Raw genomic sequence first — 21812 nt, 5'->3', positions numbered from 1 at the left:
GGTTTCTGTTTTCTTCCCTCAAAATGTCCTACATCTAAGGCCCAGTGCTCTCAAAATTCTGTTTTTCCTGTGTTAGATATTTCTGAGAGATTTACTCAGAGCTCGAATGATTCCACTTATGGGTGGTGGGAACTGAACATTAAGTTCCCGACACTTCAGCCTAGGGTTGACTAGATGTGTTAACAGCACCACCTTGTGGTGAAACAGGGGACTTTATATTATTTCTACTTGCCTACCAGCACCTTCTCAAAATCAAATCTAAAACTTATGTAGAAGAGGATGATCCATTGGCTGGTGAAGTCAGAAGAAAAAAAAGTGGAACAAATGTAGTTCCTTGATTTTTGGGTTAATGTCCCTTGAAGTAAAGGGTTTGTGTTGTGTGTGACTCAATTACAGAACATAAAGCGTTTTAAGATCAATCAAGTTTATTAGTATTGCTTTTCGCAGGGAGGAGGTACGAACCTGAGTACAGTACTACAGTACTTAGCTTTGTAGAAAAGAGATTGATGTAAGGCAGTTAGACACATATTGCAGTATATCTTCACTTGATTATTATACAACCAAGGCATTAGATGAGAGCAGAACAAGTGTTGGAAATCATTACTCATAAACAGTATATTTCTGGAATCCTTAGACACACAGAACCCCCCCCCACACACACACACACCTTATATGAAAACTTCAATCACCCATTAACGCAGTCACTACAAGCAAGAATCTGTACATGAAGTCTATTCACTCGTAGCTCATCATCTTGGAATCATCTACTTTTCCAGGTCCCAGGTCAGAATCAAATGCAGAATTCCACGTCATTCTATGGAGTTGTTGAATTTATAAAAGCGTCTTGTGAACAATCAATGGCCGCAGATGACCAGTACGCCCCGTGACCCTTGAGTGGCCTTTGGATTTCTGAGCTGGATTGACAGAGAGTGGGTAAAAGGTCAGAGGTCAAATTAAACATCCGTTACATCATGAAGCACAGAGACATAGATGAAGTATCCTATTATGTCTCCATGAGAGGAGGTAAACAGTGATCTGTACATCATATGGATCTGTTAATTGGAGTTTAAGATTGTTTACAGATCAGATAACCTGTAAAACATCTAGCTCAGGTTGGCACAAGTAGCTCTGTGGACAGGAGAGACGGATGTGTGTCTAAAGACACGAGATGTCAATGAGGTACCTTCTTCTTTCAGGACATGTCTCCTGGTCAGCCTCCAATGCAGTGGATGATCCCCTGTCTGTGTCTGTGTCCACCTCTCCGTCTGTGTCTCTGTGTCTGTCTGCGGCAGTGTCTGTGTCAGAGCTGTTCTCACTGCCTAGGGCTGATAGTCTGCTGCTCTCCGGAGTAAGGCCCTCTGGGCTGGGGGACTTACCACTGAGACAGAGGGACGCCATGTTAACACACATACTGTACAAACACATACACACAAGACATACATCTAAAAGCTCACAGACGGGGGATACACACACACACACACACACACACACACACACAACTGGATCGTGTGGTCAGATCATGTGGGAGATGGGGAGTACATCTCGCTATTTCCACGAGAACTCAGGACCCTTAGCAGACACACAAACACACAATCGCCTGATTTCTCGGTCTTCAGACACTAAGAAAGAACAAATCCTCACTTCGCTCTCTTCTCCAGGAGCCCAATGTGGGTCTGTCTCTCGTCCAGGGCTGTTTTCAAAGAGTCAATCTCTCGCTGTTTCTCCGACAGATCCCTCTGGAGACGGTGGTTGGTCTCCTCCAGCGTCTCACAGAAAGCCTGTCAGCAAGATTACCACAATAACAGAACCTGGATTATGTTCATGAGGCACCAAACGGAAGAAAACAGAATAAAACAGGGAGGAACTACCTAGACTTGTCCAATAAGAAAAGCTCATTTTTGTTTAATCTTAATAACATTTCCCGTCATATGCCCTGATGAACACAACCCTAGTTCTATTTGGCTCAGTTGGTTGAAGTATGCTGATTGCCACACAATGGTTCAATTATTCACAATTGACATTCCGAGACCATAGCATGGTGCCAGCTAAGTATTTGGTAGGTCTGCTATCTTGATCAGGTCTCTCTAGCAAAATACATGTGTTCTCAATGAGACTAACCTGGATTATTAAAAGGTTCATGATAATAAAATGTACTGTAGAGATGGCTCACCCTGCTCTCCTCCAGGCTGTCAAAGGGGCCTGGCGGGTCATCCAGACAAAGGAACTGTCTGACCGCTTCACTGTGGGGGAAAGGTCAAAGGTCAGAAAGATGACATGGACATCCTCCAAAATAATTACGATATGTGCACTCACTGCAGATACACACACACACAAAAGACACACTCTTGATTTCTCTTGAAAACGACATGTTGTGAGACAACCCTGGATAAAATAAAGGTCAAGAGGAAATGCTGTAGTCCACCTGTTGGTGATATCTCTGTGTGCTATGAGGTTCTGTAGGAAGGCTTGTAGGCCTAACTGTCTCTCCTCCAGAAACTCCATGTCGTAGTTATCCTTGAACCAGCGCTTGGGTGGCAGGGATAGTCTGAACCTGGGAAATAACTCCTTTAGCTGAGAGAAAAACACACAGAGAGAGAGCAGTTCAATATTTCATTCACATAAATTGCTCCCTCAAGTTGGATTGTGTCAAGTTGATTTTATTGATCTCCTCGTTTGATCTCACCAATTTGGCCCTTGATTTGGCATAATTAAATTAGTCACAGGGAGCCACACAGAGACAAGTACAAAGCTCTCCCTCACCTTCCATTTGGCAAATTTGACCATAATTCTATCCTCCTGATTCCTGCTTACATGCAAAAATTAAAGCAGGAAGCACCAGTGACTCGGTCTATAAAAAAGTGGTCAGATGAAGCAGATGCTAAACTACAGGACTGTTTTGCTAGCACAGACTGGAACATGTTCCGTGATTCTTCCGATGACATTGAGGAGGACACCACATCAGTCACTGGCTTCATCAATAAGTGCATTGACGAAGTCGTCCCCACAGGGATCGTACGTAAATAACCCAACTAGAAGCCATGGATTACAGGCAACATTTGCACTGAGCTAAAGGGTAGAGCTGCCACTTTCAAGGAGCGGGACTCTAACCCGGAAACTTATAAGAAATCCCGCTATGCCCTCCGACGAACCATCAAAAACGAAAAGCTTCAATACAGGACTAAGATCGAATCGTATTACACCGGCTCTGACGCTCGTCGAATGTGACAGGGCTTGCAAACTATTACAAACTACAAAGGGAAGCACAGCCGAGGCCCAGTGACACAAGCCTACCAGACAAGCTAAAATACTTCCATGCTCGCTTCGAGGCAAGTAACACTGAAACATGCATGAGAGCATCAGCTGTTCCGGACAACTGTGTGATCATGCTCTCAGCTGCGAGTAAGACCTTTAAACAGGTCAACATTCACAAGGCCGCAGGATCAGACGGATTACCAGGACATGTACTCCAAGCATGCGCTGACCAACTGGCAAGTGTCTTCACTGACATTTTCAACCTCTCCCTGTCCGAGTCTGTAATACCAACATGTTTCAAGCAGACCACCATAGTCCCTGTGCCCAAGAACACTAAGGTAACCTGCCTAAATGACTACCGACCAGTAGCACTCACGTCTGTAGCCATGAAATGCTTTGAAAGGCTGGTCATGGCTCACATCAACACCATTATCCCAGAAACCCAAGACCCACTCCAATTTGCATACAACCCCAACAGATCACAGATGATGCAATCTTCCTTTTTTTTTTAAATTTTATCTGCCATTTCCAGCTGCAATAGTCATTTACAACATTAATAACAATGTTTACACTGTATTTCTGATCAATTTGATGTTATTTTAAATGGACCAAAAATGTGCTTTTCTTTAGTGACCCCAAACTTTTGAACAATAGTGTATGTGAGAATGCTATTCATTGATTACAGCTCAGTGTTCAACACCATAGTGCCCTCAAAGCTCATCACTAAGTTAAGGACCCTGGGACTAAACACCTCCCTCTGCAACTGGATCCTGGACTTCCTGACAGGCTGTCCCTAGACTGTAAGGGTAGGTAACAACACATCCGCCATCATGATCCCATTACGGGGTCCCGTCAGGGGTGCGTGCTCAGTCCCCTCCTGTACTCCCTGTTCACTCATGACTGCACGGCCAGGCACGACTCCAACACCATCATTAAGTTTGCCGGTGACACAACAGTGGTAGGCCTTATCACCGACAACGACAAGACAGCCTTTAGGGAAGAGGTCAGTGACCAGACCGTGTGGTGCAAGGACAACAACCTCTCCCTCAACGTGATCAAGACAAAGGAGATGATTGTGGACAACAGAAAAGGAGGACTGAGCACGCACCCATTCTCGTCGACGAGGCTGCAGTGGAGCAGGTTGAGAGCTTCAAGTTCCTTGGCGTCCACATCACCAACAAACTAACATGGTCCAAGCACACCAAGACAGTCGTGAAGAGAGCACGACAAAACCTATTCCCCCTCAGGAGACTGAAAAGATTTGGCATGGGTCCTCAGATCCTCAAAAGGTTTTACAGCTGCACCATCAAGAGCATCCTGACGGGTTGCATCACTGCCTGCTATGGCAACTGCTCGGCCTCCAACCGCAAGGCACTACAGGGGGTAGCGCGTACAGCCCAGTGCATCACCGGGGCCAAGCTTCCTGCCATCCAGGAACTCTATCCCAGGCGGTGTCAGAGGAAAGCCCTAAAAAATTGTCAAAGACTAAAGCCACCCTAGTCATAGCCTGTTCTCTCTGCTAACGCAGGGCAAGCGGTACCGGAGCACCAAGTCTAGGTCCAAAAGACTTCTTAACAGCTTCTAGCCCCAAGCCATAAGAATCCTGAACAGCTAATCAAATGGCTACCCAGACGATTTGCATTGCCCCCCCCCTTCTATGCTGCTGCTACTCTCTGTTATTATCTTATCAATGCATAGTCACTTTAATAACTCTACCTACATGTACATATTACCTCAATTACCTCGACACCGGTGCCCCCGCACATTGACTCTGTACCGGTACCCCCTGTATATAGCCCCGCTATTGTTATTTACTGCTGCTCTTTAATTATTTCTTATCTCTTACTTTTTGGGGGGTATTTTCTTAAAACTGCATTGTTGGTTAAGGGTTGTAAGTAAGCATTTCACTGTAAGGTCTACAACTGTTGTATTCAGCGCATGTGACAAATACAATTTGACTTGATAGAAATAGAATGGGCAGTTCATCCAGTGGAAGGGACTACTCAGAATTGAGCCCTGGTGTCTGCTGCAGGAGCTCACCTTATCGTTGAGTCTGGCGAAGTCTGTGTACCTTCTGAAGATCACCCAGTTCTCTTCCTCATTCCTTCTCACCAAGATTTTATACACCTGCAGTGAAAAATAGACCATGTTATTTTTGTATCATATACTTTATGCCAGGGATCATCAATAGCGACGGGACAATTTGTTCTTGAGCGGATGGTCGGGGGGGGGGGGGGGGGGGGGGGGCAGGAACATAATTACAAATCATTTGTAGACTGAAAATTGAGCGAAAGAAGCCCAAACAGATCTAATGTTTGACCATATCATCATCATTTCAAACCTTGCTTCAATTTGTATATGATCGTGTGTCTCCCTATTATGTGTGGGAATACTTGGGAACAGATTTCTGAAATTACTTAGAGATGATTTCCTGGTGTTTTTACTGTCTTTTATGTCCAACAATAAAAAATATACAGGGGACAAACAAAAACTATTTAAATAGAAAGCGTGGGGGGCCAAAAACCACTTTGGCCCGTGGCTGCCAGTTGGGCAACTCTGCTGTATACACACAAAGACATGGATGTAAGTAACCATAGCCATAACACAATCTTTGTTCAGTTCTGTTAAAGGTATACTCTTATCAGACACTCATTGTATCTCTCAGCACAACTAACCTTTAGATACTACTTTAGTGAGTGTGTTATAAAACCAAGCCAACTACACACAAAAACAAAGTATCTGATGCCATTTAAAAAAATATATATATATATATATATATATACAGTGGGGAGAACAAGTATTTGATACACTGCCGATTTTGCAGGTTTTCCTACTTACAAAGCATGTAGAGGTCTGTAATTTTTATCATAGGTACACTTCAACTGTGAGAGACGGAATCTAAAACAAAAATCCAGAAAATCACATTGTATGATTTTTAAGTAATTAATTTGCATTTTATTGCATGACATAAGTATTTGATACATCAGAAAAGCAGAACTTAATATTTGGTACAGAAACCTTTGTTTGCAATTACAGAGATCATACGTTTCCTGTAGTTCTTGACCAGGTTTGCACACACTGCAGCAGGGATTTTGGCCCGCTCCTCCATACAGACCTTCTCCAGATCCTTCAGGTTTCGGGGCTGTCGCTGGGCAATACGGACTTTCAGCTCCCTCCAAAGATTTTCTATTGGGTTCAGGTCTGGAGACTGGCTAGGCCACTCCAGGACCTTGAGATGCTTCTTACGGAGCCACTCCTTAGTTGCCCTGGCTGTGTGTTTCGGGTCGTTGTCATGCTGGAAGACCCAGCCACGACCCATCTTCAATGCTCTTACTGAGGGAAGGAGGTGGTTGGCTAAGATCTCGCGATACAAGCGCCCCATCCATCCTCCCCTCAATACGGTGCAGTCGTCCTGTCCCCTTTGCAAAAAAGCATACCCAAAGAATGATGTTTCCACCTCCATGCTTCACGGTTGGGATGGTGTTCTTGGGGTTGTACTCATCCTTCTTCTTCCTCCAAACACGGCGAGTGGAGTTTAGACCAAAAAGCTCTATTTTTGTCTCATCAGACCACATGACCTTCTGCCATTCCTCCTCTGGATCATCCAGATGGTCATTGGCAAACTTCAGACAGGCCTGGACATGCGCTGGCTTGAGCAGGGGGACCTTGCGTGCGCTGCAGGATTTTAATCCATGACGGCGTAGTGTGTTACTAATGGTTTTCTTTGAGACTGTGGTCCCAGCTCTCTTCAGGTCATTGACCAGGTCCTGCCGTGTAGTTCTGGGCTGATCCCTCACCTTCCTCATGATCATTGATGCCTCACGAGGTGAGATCTTGCATGGAGCCCCAGACCGAGGGTGATTGACCGTCATCTTGAACTTCTTCCATTTTCTAATAATTGCGCCAACAGTTGTTGCCTTCTCACCAAGCTGCTTGCCTATTGTCCTGTAGCCCATCCCAGCCTTGTGCAGGTCTACAATTTTATCCCTGATGTCCTTACACAGCTCTCTGGTCTTGGCCATTGTGGAGAGGTTGGAGTCTGTTTGATTGAGTGTGTGGACAGGTGTCTTTTATACAGGTAACGAGTTCAAACAGGTGCAGTTAATACAGGTAATGAGTGGAGAACAGGAGGGCTTCTTAAAGAAAAACTAACAGGTCTGTGAGAGCCGGAATTCTTACTGGTTGGTAGGTGATCAAATACTTATGTCATGCAATAAAATGCAAATTAATTACTTAAAAATCATACAATGTGATTTTCTGGATTTTTGTTTTAGATTTCGTCTCTCACAGTTGAAGTGTACCTATGATAAAAAAATGACAGACCTCTACATGCTTTGTAAGTAGGAAAACCTGCAAAATCGGCACTGTATCAAATACTTGTTCTCCCCACTGTATATATCTGAAAAGGAAGATAGAAATTACAAAGCTGCATCAATCTTTCTAAAAGGAGATTGTGGTTGTAAGAATAAAATACAGCGACCCTACCTAACTGAATCACACTCCACAGAGTCACTTCCTTGTGACTGGTTGTCTATCTCTGGTAATTTAACAACAGATGCTCATCTCACACACACACACACACACACACACACACACACTATTAGTTCAGCCTTTTCCATGAATGAGAACACACATGATAGAGGCAGTCACAAAATCATATGGAATTCAACCAGATGGGATGATGATTTTTAAATGTGCCTCCAACAGTGGCAAAGCTATAACTCTTTAAAACAAAATGCTGCATACTACAGTAACTACCATTTAATAACTGATGGAAACTTGAAACATGGATGGAACTTTTAAACCAAGTTCCCTGACATCATGTGTGCAGGATTTTTAGTTTCTGCTTCAACTAATTTGTTTAATCAAATAAGGTGTGATCATAGAATTACAATCAATGAATCATATGGGTGACTCCTTACCGTGAACTTTGCCCTCTCCTCCATGACCTCATAGCCCAGCAGGGTAGGGGTGAGGGGCCTCTCCCAACTGTCCCCTGGAGTACCATCCTCCTGGACTGACCCCTGCTCCCCTCCTCTGGATGTCCTGTACCCCTCGGGGCTGGAACACGCCTGGGGGAGGCTCGGACAGGCTACCGTGGCCCCCCAGGACCCAGTGGCCTTCACCCAGGGGGACTTTCCAGGAGGTGAAAAGCCAGAGCTAGAGATAATTCCCTGGGGGGAGGTCCTCTTGGGCCAGGTCGGGGTCCGTTCCATGGGGACAGGCACTGGGACAAAGGGGGTGGCCATCTTACCTCTTTACCTTCTTGAATAATGAAGCAGAGAAACAGGAGCTTTAGTTGTTACATTGTGATCCATTATCTGTTCGAGAGAGAGAGAGAGAAAGATAGATATTTGGATACTCACATACTGTAGCCTATCCCTGGCTATTTAGAAACGAATTGCTCTGATTTGGAAAAGGAGATGTGGATACTGGACAGACCGGAGAAGATACTCCGCATGCCTGACAGCTGTAGATGATAAAGAAACTAAGAAATTCCAGTCAGATTCTCTGGAATCACCGACGAATGCATACCAGATGAAGTTTATGGACAGAACATCTGCATTGTCAATCACTCACTTCCCGCATTATCCTAGCGGAACAAGACGGGAAAATGACCCCTTCCGGACATGGGCAGACGGATATGCTAACGTAAACATGATCATTCCTGCCGAGCATATTAGAACGTTCAAAGTGTGAATATCCGACTCAAATAGGTTTATTTGTCACTCGATGCTTTTATTGTAGCCTACTTTGAGTGTTCACAAAATAATTATTAGATCAAAATCATTACACTTTGGCTAACTTTAATTTTTTCTCTCCATTTAGCTAGTTTATGCAAAGACGCAGCCAACTGGGCATACTGTTTGAATTGACTGGAATAGACGTTGAATTGCCGTCTGTATCCAGTGGGACAGCTCTGACAATTCACGCCTCTACAGTATGATGCCGCGTTCACATGCTAGTCGGAACTAGGAAACTCGCACATTTCCGACATGGCAACTATTTGAGCTATACACGTGCCGCGTTCAACGAAACAGCAAGTTTGACAATTCCGAGTTTCCTAGTTCCGACTAGCATAAGAACGCGGCATTAGTTTAGAAACTGTGGATGCATACCAATTTTATTTTGTTCCCTCTCACGTAAGCTAGACATAAAAGCGCACTTCTCTTTCACAATCGGTCACAAACAACATTGGAGCAAAATCCCCTTGTAGAGACCCATGTCCTTCAAAGTTCATTGAAAACAATCACGTCATGATACCCAAATATCTGGGAAATTCCCTACTAGATTGGAAATTCTACAATCCGCTTGCTTGAGTTTTCTATCTTGCTCCAGTGTCCTCTCTCAAAAAGCAAAACCATCAACTCTTTACAAATGTATCACCAAAATCACCAAAACGTATTTGTATACTAGTTTTTTGGGGGGGATAAACTATCAATGACAAACCAGACATGGATGTGTTTGGGTTAAATGCGGAAGACACATTTCAGTTGAATGCATTCAGTTGTACAACTGACCCTTTCCCTTTACTTACTGTCAACAATATATTACATATATTTATTGTATCTCTGCCGTCACAAAAAAACTACTGTCGCATGTGGGCGTGTCTAAATCCCTCCATGCCAATTTCCCAGCAAAGGCGTTCAAAGATACCAAAAAGTAAAAATATGGGCAGCAAAACCTATATATTTCAACTTGTCTTTTTCGTGTTTTACTTTCATTTTTGTCGCGTTATTAAATATGATGGTATATATTTGCTACTTGACACGTGAAACCAATTATAGCAAAGTACTTCAGATGGTGCCAGAATGTTGCGGTCCTTTTTGAAGAGTCAATGAGCTTGTTTTAGTGGTAAGACTGAAGCAACCGACTGCAGAAGAAAGTCCAGAAGGACAGCTGGGGAAAGTGCATCTGCGCCACCCACGCCTGCATGGCTTGCCGTTAGGGGTTTTAGGCTGAGTTTCTGTACAGAACTTTGTGACATAGGCTGATGTAAGAAGGGCTATATAAATACATTTGATTGATTAAGTCGGACAATGATGTGGCTGGGCTCAGTGCAACATGGCAGTGTTGCCATTGTTTTATAAAGTATTTCTTTGTAATTTCGAAATAAACATATCTCAAACCTCCATATTAAACACTCACAAACTGTAAATATGTGTGTACATTGTACTTTTAATTGTTGCGAGAGAGCCTCAAATATCACATTCAATTGTACATATCCACATGAATGCGGGTCACATCTTCGGTCAAGTTCGCGTGGGTCAAACAAAACTGAACATTGCAGTCGAAACTTCATGACCTTTGATCACATGGTTGTTGTGAAGTTCATGCAGTCGATGTGAGGAGCAAATCGGACCGTTTTTATCCCCATAATGTATCGCACTTTGAAATGCGACTTGACAAAAGTGGTCCCCTCGAACGAGCCCAATCACAACGCCATAACGTTCGGATCCTGAATGTAACTCAAAAGAAACCCGGAAGGGTCTTGTCATCCTATGCCTTCACAAAATTACAATAACGGACACAGAAACCACCGCTTTCGTAGCTACCTAAACGTAAAATGTAAACATTGCTGTCCTTATTTTAAATCAGTCAGTTATATTGTAGCACGCTACTAGCTAACTAATGACGGACAGGGTCAAGAATATGCCCCAATGCGGTGTCGGTATAAATCAGTCACCGGTTGTTTTGGCGTGGAGTGGTTGTTCGTCCCTAACGTTACTCGCTAGAGAGTTGGACACATTGATAGAAATGGACAGTCTAACATTTTTTTGTTAGCAAAAATTCAAGTCACAGTTTTTTTTTTCGACGTCCAGTTGCAATCATTAACACTGGCAGCGCGAGCACATTATATCAAACCTGCAGGTCAAACGTCATTACGTGAGCTAGCTAGCTTTTAATGGAACATTTATGAATCTGTACTCGGCTCTGTCAAGCCACCAGGGTCTTTTCGTTGCGTCGGGAACAGGAACTCTCAATTCCGCTTTCTCTTTTAGGCAGAGGAGGACAAGCTATTTTCAAGAGGTCCTTATTGTAGGTTCACAATAATTATGGAGCAGCAGCACACGGGCTGTGTGAACCTTTGTAGTCTCACGAGCACTCTACCGGTGATCCCCTATCAAAAATTGACGGACTTGCATTACCTGAGTAAAGGTGGGTTCGGAACCGTATTCAAGGCACAGCATTGCGATTGGCGGACCACCGTTGCCATCAAGTGTCTGAAATTGGATTCTCCTGTTGGCGAAAGGTATGTTTGTTCAAATCAAGATTAAGTACGACTATATGCCATTAGATCTAATCTGACTACAAGCTATCATTGCCTTGTCAGATTTGATTAATATATCGACTAGATAGGCCATGATCATGACTCAAAGTTCCAGTACATTAAGTTACACATAAATCATTAGACGAATACGTCTTCTGTACAGGGGAGTTTCATTCATATCCCCGACACTAAATATGACCATTGACATGGATAATTAACATGCGTTGCTTGCGGTACGGTTTTGCAACCATAAGAACCATATCTTTCATGTCAGCGATAAATCATTTTCAAAAAACAAAAGGTTTAAATTGATACACACCTTTTTTATAGGGTTCCCACACGGCCACATTTCCATGTTACAGCGTTTGTTTACAGACCGTGACTAACTGACCTGTCCTAATTAACTCTGCGTCTCGGAACATCTGTGTGTAAACGTAAGACAGACGCCACAAACGTTTTTGTCACGGAAAAAATACTGTCGGCTGCAACTGTGTTAAAAGTGTGTATTTTGCATTTGTGAAATTATTTTGATATGAAAGTAGAGGGATTTAGCTTCGAGGCATTTCGCCCTTTTAAATAGAACACGTAAGGTCCTTGGACTCAGAAGTGAAGTTAGGCTCTCTAGTCCAATATTGGGCCAAAGGAGAAGTATATATTACAAGCCTCTTGGCTATGTGCCAATTTGAATAGAAAATACATTAATTTCACTGTTTTCCATCACTCAGAAATGTACCTTATTTTTTTCTATACACACAAAGATTCAATATGAAAATCAATTCCTGAGTCATTTGAATGACTAATGTCAAAATGTTCTCATCATGACTGTGTTTACAGGGAGAGGAATTGCCTGCTGAAGGAGGCGGAGGTGCTTCACAAGGCCAGGTTCAACTACATCATCCAAATCTTTGGCGTGTGCAACGAGCCCGAGTTCTTCTGCATCGTCACTGAGTACATGAGCAATGGCTCTCTGGATCAGCTGCTTCACGAGGTACACCCCGTTAGTAAGAACAGTGTACCTGTTCAAACTAGGGAGTCGAGACTGAGGCACAAGAATCTTGCCATACCAGTCTAGGGGGTTTTCATTTCCTTCACCCACAACTATTTTGAAGCAGTGTATAGGCATAGTCTGTGTTTCCCACAATCATTTTGAATGAAGACGCATGTCATTCAAGCTTTGGTATCAGATTGCTATACTCTCGCTATGACTGAAAAACGCGAGCGCTGCGATGTCAGCACAATACTTAGCACTGCCATTTCTTCTCATTCCCCCTGTGAGCATGGTTAAGAATACATTTGGTAGAAGGTAGCTGTTTGAGTTTCCTTTTCCTGTGGGCCCAATAAATGTCAGTCTAGCGATGGTTCTGTACTGCTACTGCTCATTTCATGCCAAAGTTTGCAAATAGCAAATAATAGATACAAATTATATACAGTAAATTTGGAAACTATTCAGACCCTTTTCCCACATTTTGTTACGTTACAGCCTTATTCCAAAATTGATTTAAAAAAAGTCCTCATCTACACACAATACCCCATAATGACAAAGGGAAAACTGTTTTTTAGATATATATATTTTTAAATAAATTAGCAAACATAAAAAACATACCTTATTTACATAAGTATTCAGACCCTTTGCTATGAGACTTGAAATTGAGCTCAGGTGCATCATGTTTCCATTGATCATTCTTGAGATGTTTCCACAACTTAATTGGAGTCCACCTGTGGTTGACGGAATTGTCCCTAGAACTCCGAGACAGGATTGTGTCGAGGCACAGATCTGGGGATGGATAACAAAACATGTCTGTAGCATTGAAGGTCCCCAAGAACACAGTGGCCTCCCTCATTCTTAAATGGAAGGATTCTGGAATCACCGACACTCTTCCTAGAGCTGGCCGCCCGACCAAACTGAGCAATCGGAGAAGGGCCTTCGTCAGGGACAGAGCTCCAGAATTCCTCTGTGGAGACGGGATAACCTTCTAGAAGGACAACCATCTCTGCAGCACTCCACCTTTCAGGCCTATATGGTAGAGTGCCCAGACAAATGCCACTCCTCAGTAAAAGGCACATGACAGCCTGCTTGGACTTTGCCAAAAGTCACCTAAAGGACTCTCAGACCATGAGAAACAAGATGAAACTCTTTGGCCTGAATGCCAAGTGTCACTTCTAGAGGAAACCTGGAATCATCCCTAGGGAGAAGCATGGTGGTGGCAGCATCATGCTGTGGGGATGTTTTTCAGCGGCAGGGACTGGAAGACTAGTCAGGATCGAGGGAAAGATGAACAGAGCAAAGTACAGAGATCTTTGATAAAAAATCTGCTCAGGACCTCAGACCGGGGCGAAGGTTCACTTTCCAACAGGACAACGACCATAAGCACACAACCAAGACCACACAGGAGTGGCTTTGGGACAAGTCTCTGAATGTCCTCGAGTGGCCCAGCCCGAGCCCCGACTTGAATCCGATCAAACATCTCTGAAGAGACCTGAAAATAGCTATGCAGCGACGCTCCCCCTCCAACCTGACAGATCTTGAGAGGATCTGCAGAGAAGAATGGGAGAAACTCCCCAAATATAGGTGTGCCAAGCTTGTAGCGTCATACCCAAGAAGATTCAAGGCTGTAATCGCTGCCAAAGGTGCTTCAACAAAGTACTGAGTAAAGGGTCTGAATACTTATGTAAATGTGCTATTTCATTAACTTAAAAAAAATAAAAATGCAAAAATTTCTGCAAACCTGTTTTTGCTTTGTCATGGGGTATTTTGTGTAGATTGATGAGGGGGAAAAAACGAATCCATTTTAGAATAAGGCTGTAACGTAACAAAATGTGGAAAATACTTTCCGAATGCACTGTACTTACTCATGATATACTTGTGCCAGGTAAGCCTACTTTGCAGTTAACATTTTAATTGAGAACGTTTTGGGGAAAGTATTTCATTCATACCACAAGACGGTTATCGCATCAACTGGCTACACAAAGTGATACGCGTGCACATCACACAGACAGACGGGCAATATTGCTGGAAATTAATTGGCAGATATTGTGTTAGGTTTGGCAATTTAAGCAAATAGTGGCCAACCAGGAGTGGGATAATGTCAATGTGGCATTTATTAGATCGTAGCTGGGAGCTTGCGGTGTCTGATACTTGTGAGATTTGTTTATGACAGTTTGCAGTAGAACATTTGAAAATGTCAAGAACTTTCAGAATTGTTTGGCGAGTTACTCTTAGGTGGGCTGCGAGCTACTGGTAGTACTTTCCCTTCTCTCCTCCCACACTCTGTAGAAGACAGTGTACCCCCTGCTGGCCTGGTCGTTGAGGCTGCGTGTCCTGTACGAGATAGCTCTAGGGGTTAACTTCCTACACAACATGACCCCACCCCTCCTGCACCACGACCTCAAGACGCAGAACATTCTGCTCGACGGAGAGTTTCATGTCAAGGTGTGTGTGTGTGTCAACCTCTGTCTTAGCAGTTTTCATATTATATAGTCCCCTGAATCACTGTTAGTCTACACCTGTTGTTTTATAAAGCATGTGACAACATTTGATTTTGTTTGCTAAGGCAAAGGCAATTTGTCTTACATTTAATATGACCGTGAAGTATTCATGGTTCCAATTAAACTGTTTGGTCCACTGAAAACGGGGGCAGGAGAGGATTAAAATATGAATCAGCTCTCCATCATTCAGCTCAACCCTCCTGCATGAACCAATCTAATCTTCATCTGCCCCTATTAAGCTTCAAGCATTAATATGAGGCTTTTAACTGACTAAAGTCGTAATGGCCCAGATTCATTTTGGTTGTGTATAAATAAACTGAATTTTCAAATTTCCCTGAGAAATAGCCTAGGCCTACATATTTGAATGTCTCTGATGATAAATGTCTCCTTGGAAGTTCAGGGTTGTGTACTTGTAGGGAGAAAATGTTTGAAAACTGAGTAAAACAGGGAGGTACTACCTGTCCAATAAGAATTTTCACTTTTCGTTGCAAAATCCTGCTCTCAAAACCCAGTTGTCCTTGTTGTGTCCAGATAGCAGATTTTGGCCTGTCTAAGTGGCGTCAGCTGTCCATCAGTAAAGGGTCAGGATCCAAGCCACCTGAGATGGGGGGCACCGTCATCTACATGCCACCCGAGGCTTATGAACCCTCCAAGAGCCGCAGGGCAGACGCCAAACACGACATGTACAGGTGAGCCAACAAGAACCAGGCTTTGAGTTATAGGACCTGGCCAGATCTGTTTGTGCGTTAGCCGGCCCCTCTGCTATATGCATGGCATGAACAACCGAGCACTATGCTAAAGCCCAAAGTGATATGGCATCCAGGCAACCTAGTAAGCCATGAATAATATTAACATACTGTAGCTAGGTTCAGACCACTATCTTAAAGGGCCTCTAAAAAGTCTAAAGCCAACTTATCATCTGACCATATCCTGTGATTTCTTTATTCTGTATCAGCTAAAAATGTTTGTTCACAATACAGCATTTAGGCTTTTAGCATAGCCCCTTTTCCACCCCTGGCTTCCCCCTACTAGCTAACCACTAGCAGCCTTGAAAGACATCACTTATTAGCAGTTCAGCATTTCTCCTACTGTTACACAAAATCAAGATTAACATTTTCTATCATAATATACATTGAACGTCTATGACCAAACTGGCTAAAACTCTGTTGTTGGCCATTGATAGCTATAGCTAGCCACATGCTAACCTGAGAGCTGCTACTACTAGCAGCAGTAAATCCCATATACACTGCTCAAAAAAATAAAGGGAACACTTAAACAACACAATGTAACTCCAAGTCAATCACACTTCTGTGAAATCAAACTGTCCACTTAGGAAGCAACACTGATTGACAATAAATTTCACATGCTGTTGTGCAAATGGAATAGACAAAAGGTGGAAATTATAGGCAATTAGCAAGACACCCCCAATAAAGGAGTGGTTCTGCAGGTGGTGACCACAGACACTTCTCAGTTCCTATGCTTCCTGGCTGATGTTTTGGTCACTTTTGAATGCTGGCGGTGCTTTCACTCTAGTGGTAGCATGAGACGGAGTCTACAACCCACACAAGTGGCTCAGGTAGTGCAGCTCATCCAGGATGGCACATCAATGCGAGCTGTGGCAAGAAGGTTTGCTGTGTCTGTCAGCGTAGTGTCCAGAGCATGGAGGCGCTACCAGGAGACAGGCCAGTACATCAGGAGACGTGGAGGAGGCCGTAGGAGGGCAACAACCCAGCAGCAGGACCGCTACCTCCACCTTTGTGCAAGGAGGAGCAGGAGGAGCACTGCCAGAGCCCTGCAAAATGACCTCCAGCAGGCCACAAATGTGCATGTGTCTGCTCAAACGGTCAGAAACAGACTCTATGAGGGCCCGACGTCCACAGGTGGGGGTTGTGCTTACAGCCCAACACCGTGCAGGACGTTTGGCATTTGCCAGAGAACACCAAGATTGGCAAATTCGCCACTGGCGCCCTGTGCTCTTCACAGATGAAAGCAGGTTCACACTGAGCACATGAGCACATGTGACAGACGTGACAGAGTCTGGAGACGCCGTGGAGAACGTTCTGCTGCCTGCAACATCCTCCAGCATGATCGGTTTGGCGGTGGGTCAGTCATGGTGTGGGGTGGCATTTCTTTGGGGGGCCGCACAGGAAGGCATTGATGCTATGGACTGGCCCGCCCGTTCCCCAGACCTGAATCCAATTGAGCACATCTGGGACATCATGTCTCGCTCCATCCACCAACGCCACGTTGCACCACAGACTGTCCAGGAGTTGGCGGATGCTTTAGTCCAGGTCTGGGAGGAGATCCCTCAGGAGACCATCCGTCACCTCATCAGGAGCATGCCCAGGCGTTGTAGGGAGGTCATACAGGCACGTGGAGGCCACACACACTACTGAGCCTCATTTTGACTTGTTTTAAGGACATTACATCAAAGTTGGGTCAGCCTGTAGTGCGGTTTTCCACTTTAATTTTGAGTGTGACTCCAAATCCAGACCTCCATGGGTTGATAAATTTGATTTCCATTGATAATTTTTGTGTGATTTTGTTGTCAGCACATTCAACTATGTAAAGAAAAAAGTATTTAATAATAATATTTCATTCATTCAGATCTAGGATGTGTTATTTTAGTGTTCCCTTTATTTTTTTGAGCAGTGTATAATGGCTAACACAAACAGGCAGTTCAGCAAAAATAAAGACATACCTTGAAATAAACAATGACATTAATCCAATATTATTTGACTATTTCTGTAACATGTGCCGCCACCAACAGACCATTCCCTTGGCATCAACGCCGGAATGAATAGAAGAATGGCGCAGGGGGGAATAGCAGACGTTTTACGGGCTCCTGACCAATTGTGCTATTTTTTTTGGTGGGGTGTTGTGCCGATTGTAACGTTTTGTGCATAATGTTTCCATTATCATTTCCTATGACCGAAAAGAGCTTCTGGACATCAGAAAAGCGATCACTAACCTCGATTTGGATGAGGATTTCTACTTCAATGAGTTGGCGGCGAAGTACATACTGCTTATCCCGGATCAGGCCCAAATTTCCGACAATCGAAAAAGGAAGAGGCGGTGTTATAGAGGTCGGCGTACGGGATACCCGACGAGACTACATCGGCAAGTGGATAAACTGCCTCTACCCTCCGTTCGTTCTATTGGCAAATGTACAATCACTGGAAAATAAATTGGACGAGCTTCCATTCGAGACTATCCTATCAACGTGATCTGAAGAACTGTAATATCCTATGTTTTTCAGAGTCGTGGCTGAACAAAATCATGGAAAATATAAATCTAGTAGGTTTTTCTATACATTAGCTGGACAGAATGGCATCGTCGGGTCAACTCAAGGTGGGTGGTGTGTGTCTCTGTTAACAACAGCTGCTGCACAATCTCTAATATTACGGATGTCTCATGGTTCTGCTCATCTGAGTTAGAATACCTCATGATAAGCTGTAGGCCATACTATTTACCAACACTTTTTACAACACTTTTTTTTTTTTTTAAGCGGATGCTAAGCTACAGGACTGTTTTGATAGCACAGACTGGAATATGTTCCAGGATTCATCCAATGGCAATGATGAGTTTACCCCATCAGTCACCTTCTTCATTAATAAATGCATCGATGACATCATCACCCACAGTGACCGCACATACATATCCCAATCAGAAGCCATGAATTACAGGCAACATCCACACTGAGCTAAAGGCTGCCGCTTTCAAGGAGCGGGACACCAATCCGGATGCTTATAAGACATTCCGCTACGCCCTCCGATGAACCATCAAACAGACAAAGCGTCAATACAGGACTAAGACTGAATCCTTTTACACCGGCACTGACACTCGTCGAATGTGGCAGGGCTTGCAAACTATCACGAACTACAAAGGGAAACCCAGCAGCGAGCTGCCCAGTGGCGCGAGCCTACCAGACGAGCTAAATGCCTTCTATGCTTGGTTTGAGGCAAGCAACACTGAACCATGCATGAGAGCACCAGCTGCTTTAGATGACTGTGTGGTCAAGATCTCTGTAGCAGATGTGAATGTTAGCCTGCTTAAAAAGTTCTTACAAGTCCACAGGGCCAGAACCATTACCAGGATGCGTACTCAGAGCATGCACTGACCCAGCTGGCAAGTGTTTTCACTGACATTTTCAATCTCTCCCTGACCCAGTCTGTAATACCTACATGTTTCAAGCAGACCACCATAGTCCATGTGCCCAAGATCGCCAAGGTAACCTGTTTAAATGACTGTTGCCTTATAGTACTCAACATCTGTAGCCATGAAATGCTTTGAAAGTTGTGGCTCACATCAATTGTCCCAGGCACCCTGGACCCATTCCAATTCGCATACCGCCCAATAGATCCACAGATGACGTAATCTCCATTAAATTCCACACTTCCCTTTCCCACCTGGACAAAAAGAACACCTCCATGAGAATGCTTTTCATTGACTACAGCTCAGCGTTCAACACCATAGTGCCCTTCAAGCTAATCACTAAGCTAAGGACCTTGGGACTAAACACCTCCCTCTGCAAATGGATTCTGGACTTCCTGATGGGCTGCCACGCTGACCCTCAAAACGAGGGTCTCAGGGGTGTGTGCCTAGTCCCCTCCTGTACTCCCTGTTCACCCATGACTATGTGTCCGCGCACGACTCCAACACCATCATTAAGTTTGCTGACGACACCGGTGGTAGGCCTGATCACTGACAACAGTGAGACCGCCTATAGTGAGGAGGTCAAGAGACCTGGTAGTATGGTGCCAGGAGAACAACCTCCCTCAATGTCAGCAAGACTAAAGAGCTGATCGTGTTCTTCAGGAAACGGATGGGCCGAGCATGCCTCCATTCACATCGACCGGGCTGTAGTGGAGCGGGTCGAGAGCTTCAAGTTCCTCGATGTCCACATCACCTATCATGGTCCAATCACACCCAACAGACATGAATAGGGCATGACAAAGCCTATTCCCCCTCAGGAGACTGAAAAGATTTGCCATGGGCCCTCAGATCCTCAAAAAGTTCTACAGTTACACCATTGAAAGCATCTTGATTGGCTGCATCACCACTTGGTATGGCAACTGCTTGGCATCCGATAATAAGACGCTACAGAAGGTAGTGTGTACGGTCCAGTACATCACTGGGTCCGAGCTCCCTATCTTCCAGGGCCTCTATACCAGGCAGTGTCAGAGGAATACCCTAAAAGTTGTCAAACACTCCAGCCACTCTAGTTATAGACTGTTCTCTCATACAGCACGGCAAGCGGTACCAGAGCGTCACGTTTGGGACCGAAAGGTTCCTGAACAGCTTGTACCCCCAAGCCATAAGATTGCTGAACAGTTAATCAAATGGCTTTTTTTAATGCACTGACTCTCTTGCACCGGCTCTGCACACTCACTGGACTCTACCCACACACTCACACACACTAAACTGACACTCCCAACACACACATACTACACTGGACTCTACCCACACACTCACACACACTAAACTGACACTCCCAACACACACACATGCATATTTCTGTGGGGATCTACCTCAAATACACAATTAGTTTCTACAACATTCCTTGCCTATCATTTTTCAAAGGGAGTAGCAGAAGTGTCAGCCCAGCGGGACATTTTTCACATAACTTTAAAGGGGGCTGAACTTCCTGATTTTTAGCCTCGGTTTCAATTATCTTCATTAAGAAATGAAACTGCGAACGAGATGTGGGTTTTGGATTCGTGCTTTGATGTTGGTGTCTCGTGTGTGTGTGTGTGTGTGTTCGAATGTGGGAAGCATTTGTACTTCACTCTGCCAAAATGGTACATAGTTAGTACATCACCCTTTTTAGATAACTTGAAACAGTCTAACCAGGTCTTGTGTCTGGAAGTAGCCTAAACTAGCTACTGTAGCAAGCTAGCCAACTTCTTTCGCCAATTAGCTTCAGCCGGCCGGTGTGCGTCCGTGGCAAAGTTGGTTTGACTTTGGATAGCCTGTCTGGGGCTAGTTAAGGACCGTCAATAAATTGCACAATGTAAATGGGACAATATTTTCACGTTGCACACCTTTTTAGTTGTCTCATTAAATGCGTTCAATATTTGTATATGGATTTCTCCAATTTAGTTGGTTTGAGGTTTTTAAGTAATTGAAATTTGTAGCTATTGACATTTTTAAAAATATTGTCCCATGTACATTGTGTAATTTACTGATGGTCCCTAACTAACCCCATAGAGATGTCAAATAAAATGTACCATGGGCATTATGATTGGGTTGCATGCAGCTGCTTTCTGAATTGATGATTACTTGGGTGCTGTGGGCAGGATTGAAAAACTGTTATGGTACCCTTAATTCCATGACATACCATTATTTCTTAATTATCTCGCAAATCTCAGTTTTGGACGAGACTATGACAAATGATCCTATTTAGACTTTGTAGTCAATTCTGACACTAGAATAAATGTCTGACTCATATCGATGCCACAGGCCGTTTTCAAAAGGAGAAGTTGCTTATCATGTTCAGTTGCTGTTTAATAGAAGATTGTATTTCAAGGCAAGTGTAGTATTTAGCCTAAGGTAAATCGATCTACTATCGAGAAAACGGCAAAGTACTTTATGTTAAGTTTCAATTTCATTGATCTCAGTGAGCGTCTCTAGGGTGCTTGCCCTTTCTAGATGAACACCCCCTTAAAGGAACCCCTTGTTTCAGTGAAGATGTCACAAAGGGAAATGCTGAAAAGAGATATGAGACTAGCCCTTCAAGTTCCCCTAACCTCTGACTGATTCACAGTCAATGGGGCTTCTGGGCAGTAGACTGTCATCATGA

At 44.0% G+C, this 21812-nt stretch overlaps 2 protein-coding genes across 5 annotated transcripts in view; one reads left to right on the top strand and one right to left on the bottom strand.

Annotated features, from left to right (window-relative positions):
* Positions 1-407: 407 nt before the first annotated feature.
* On the bottom strand, positions 408-11912 carry LOC139560415 (sorting nexin-16-like). Of its 3 annotated transcripts, XM_071377158.1 has the most exons (9): positions 11844-11912; positions 11403-11493; positions 8175-8517; positions 5293-5379; positions 2423-2571; positions 2171-2240; positions 1642-1778; positions 1184-1378; positions 408-914 (listed from the first exon to the last, which is right to left on the bottom strand). In XM_071377158.1, the coding sequence occupies exons 3-9, from the start codon at positions 8499-8501 to the stop codon at positions 815-817; spliced, it is 1065 nt and encodes a 354-aa protein (XP_071233259.1). In that variant the 5' UTR covers positions 8502-8517; positions 11403-11493; positions 11844-11912; the 3' UTR covers positions 408-814. The 3 variants fall into 3 exon arrangements, with proteins under 3 accessions (XP_071233259.1, XP_071233258.1, XP_071233257.1); XM_071377157.1 differs by lacking the exons at positions 11403-11493; positions 11844-11912 and adding an exon at positions 8619-9464 and having other exon boundaries at positions 8175-8514; XM_071377156.1 differs by lacking the exons at positions 11403-11493; positions 11844-11912 and adding an exon at positions 8619-9446.
* ripk2 (receptor-interacting serine-threonine kinase 2) overlaps positions 10420-21812 on the top strand; it is a 29235-nt gene continuing 17842 nt past the window's right edge. For both annotated transcript variants that reach the window (XM_071377155.1, XM_071377154.1), the window contains exons 1-4: positions 10420-11506; positions 12359-12512; positions 14799-14954; positions 15542-15699. In XM_071377155.1, the coding sequence (XP_071233256.1) occupies positions 11310-11506; positions 12359-12512; positions 14799-14954; positions 15542-15699 (665 nt within the window). In that variant the 5' untranslated portion in view covers positions 10420-11309. The remainder of the gene's footprint in view (positions 11507-12358; positions 12513-14798; positions 14955-15541; positions 15700-21812) is intronic.

The sequence above is a fragment of the Salvelinus alpinus genome, chromosome 30 (assembly GCF_045679555.1).
Source record: "Salvelinus alpinus chromosome 30, SLU_Salpinus.1, whole genome shotgun sequence".
In the NCBI taxonomy this organism is placed as follows: domain Eukaryota; kingdom Metazoa; phylum Chordata; class Actinopteri; order Salmoniformes; family Salmonidae; genus Salvelinus; species Salvelinus alpinus.
This window is presented reverse-complemented; position numbering and strand designations above follow the sequence as displayed.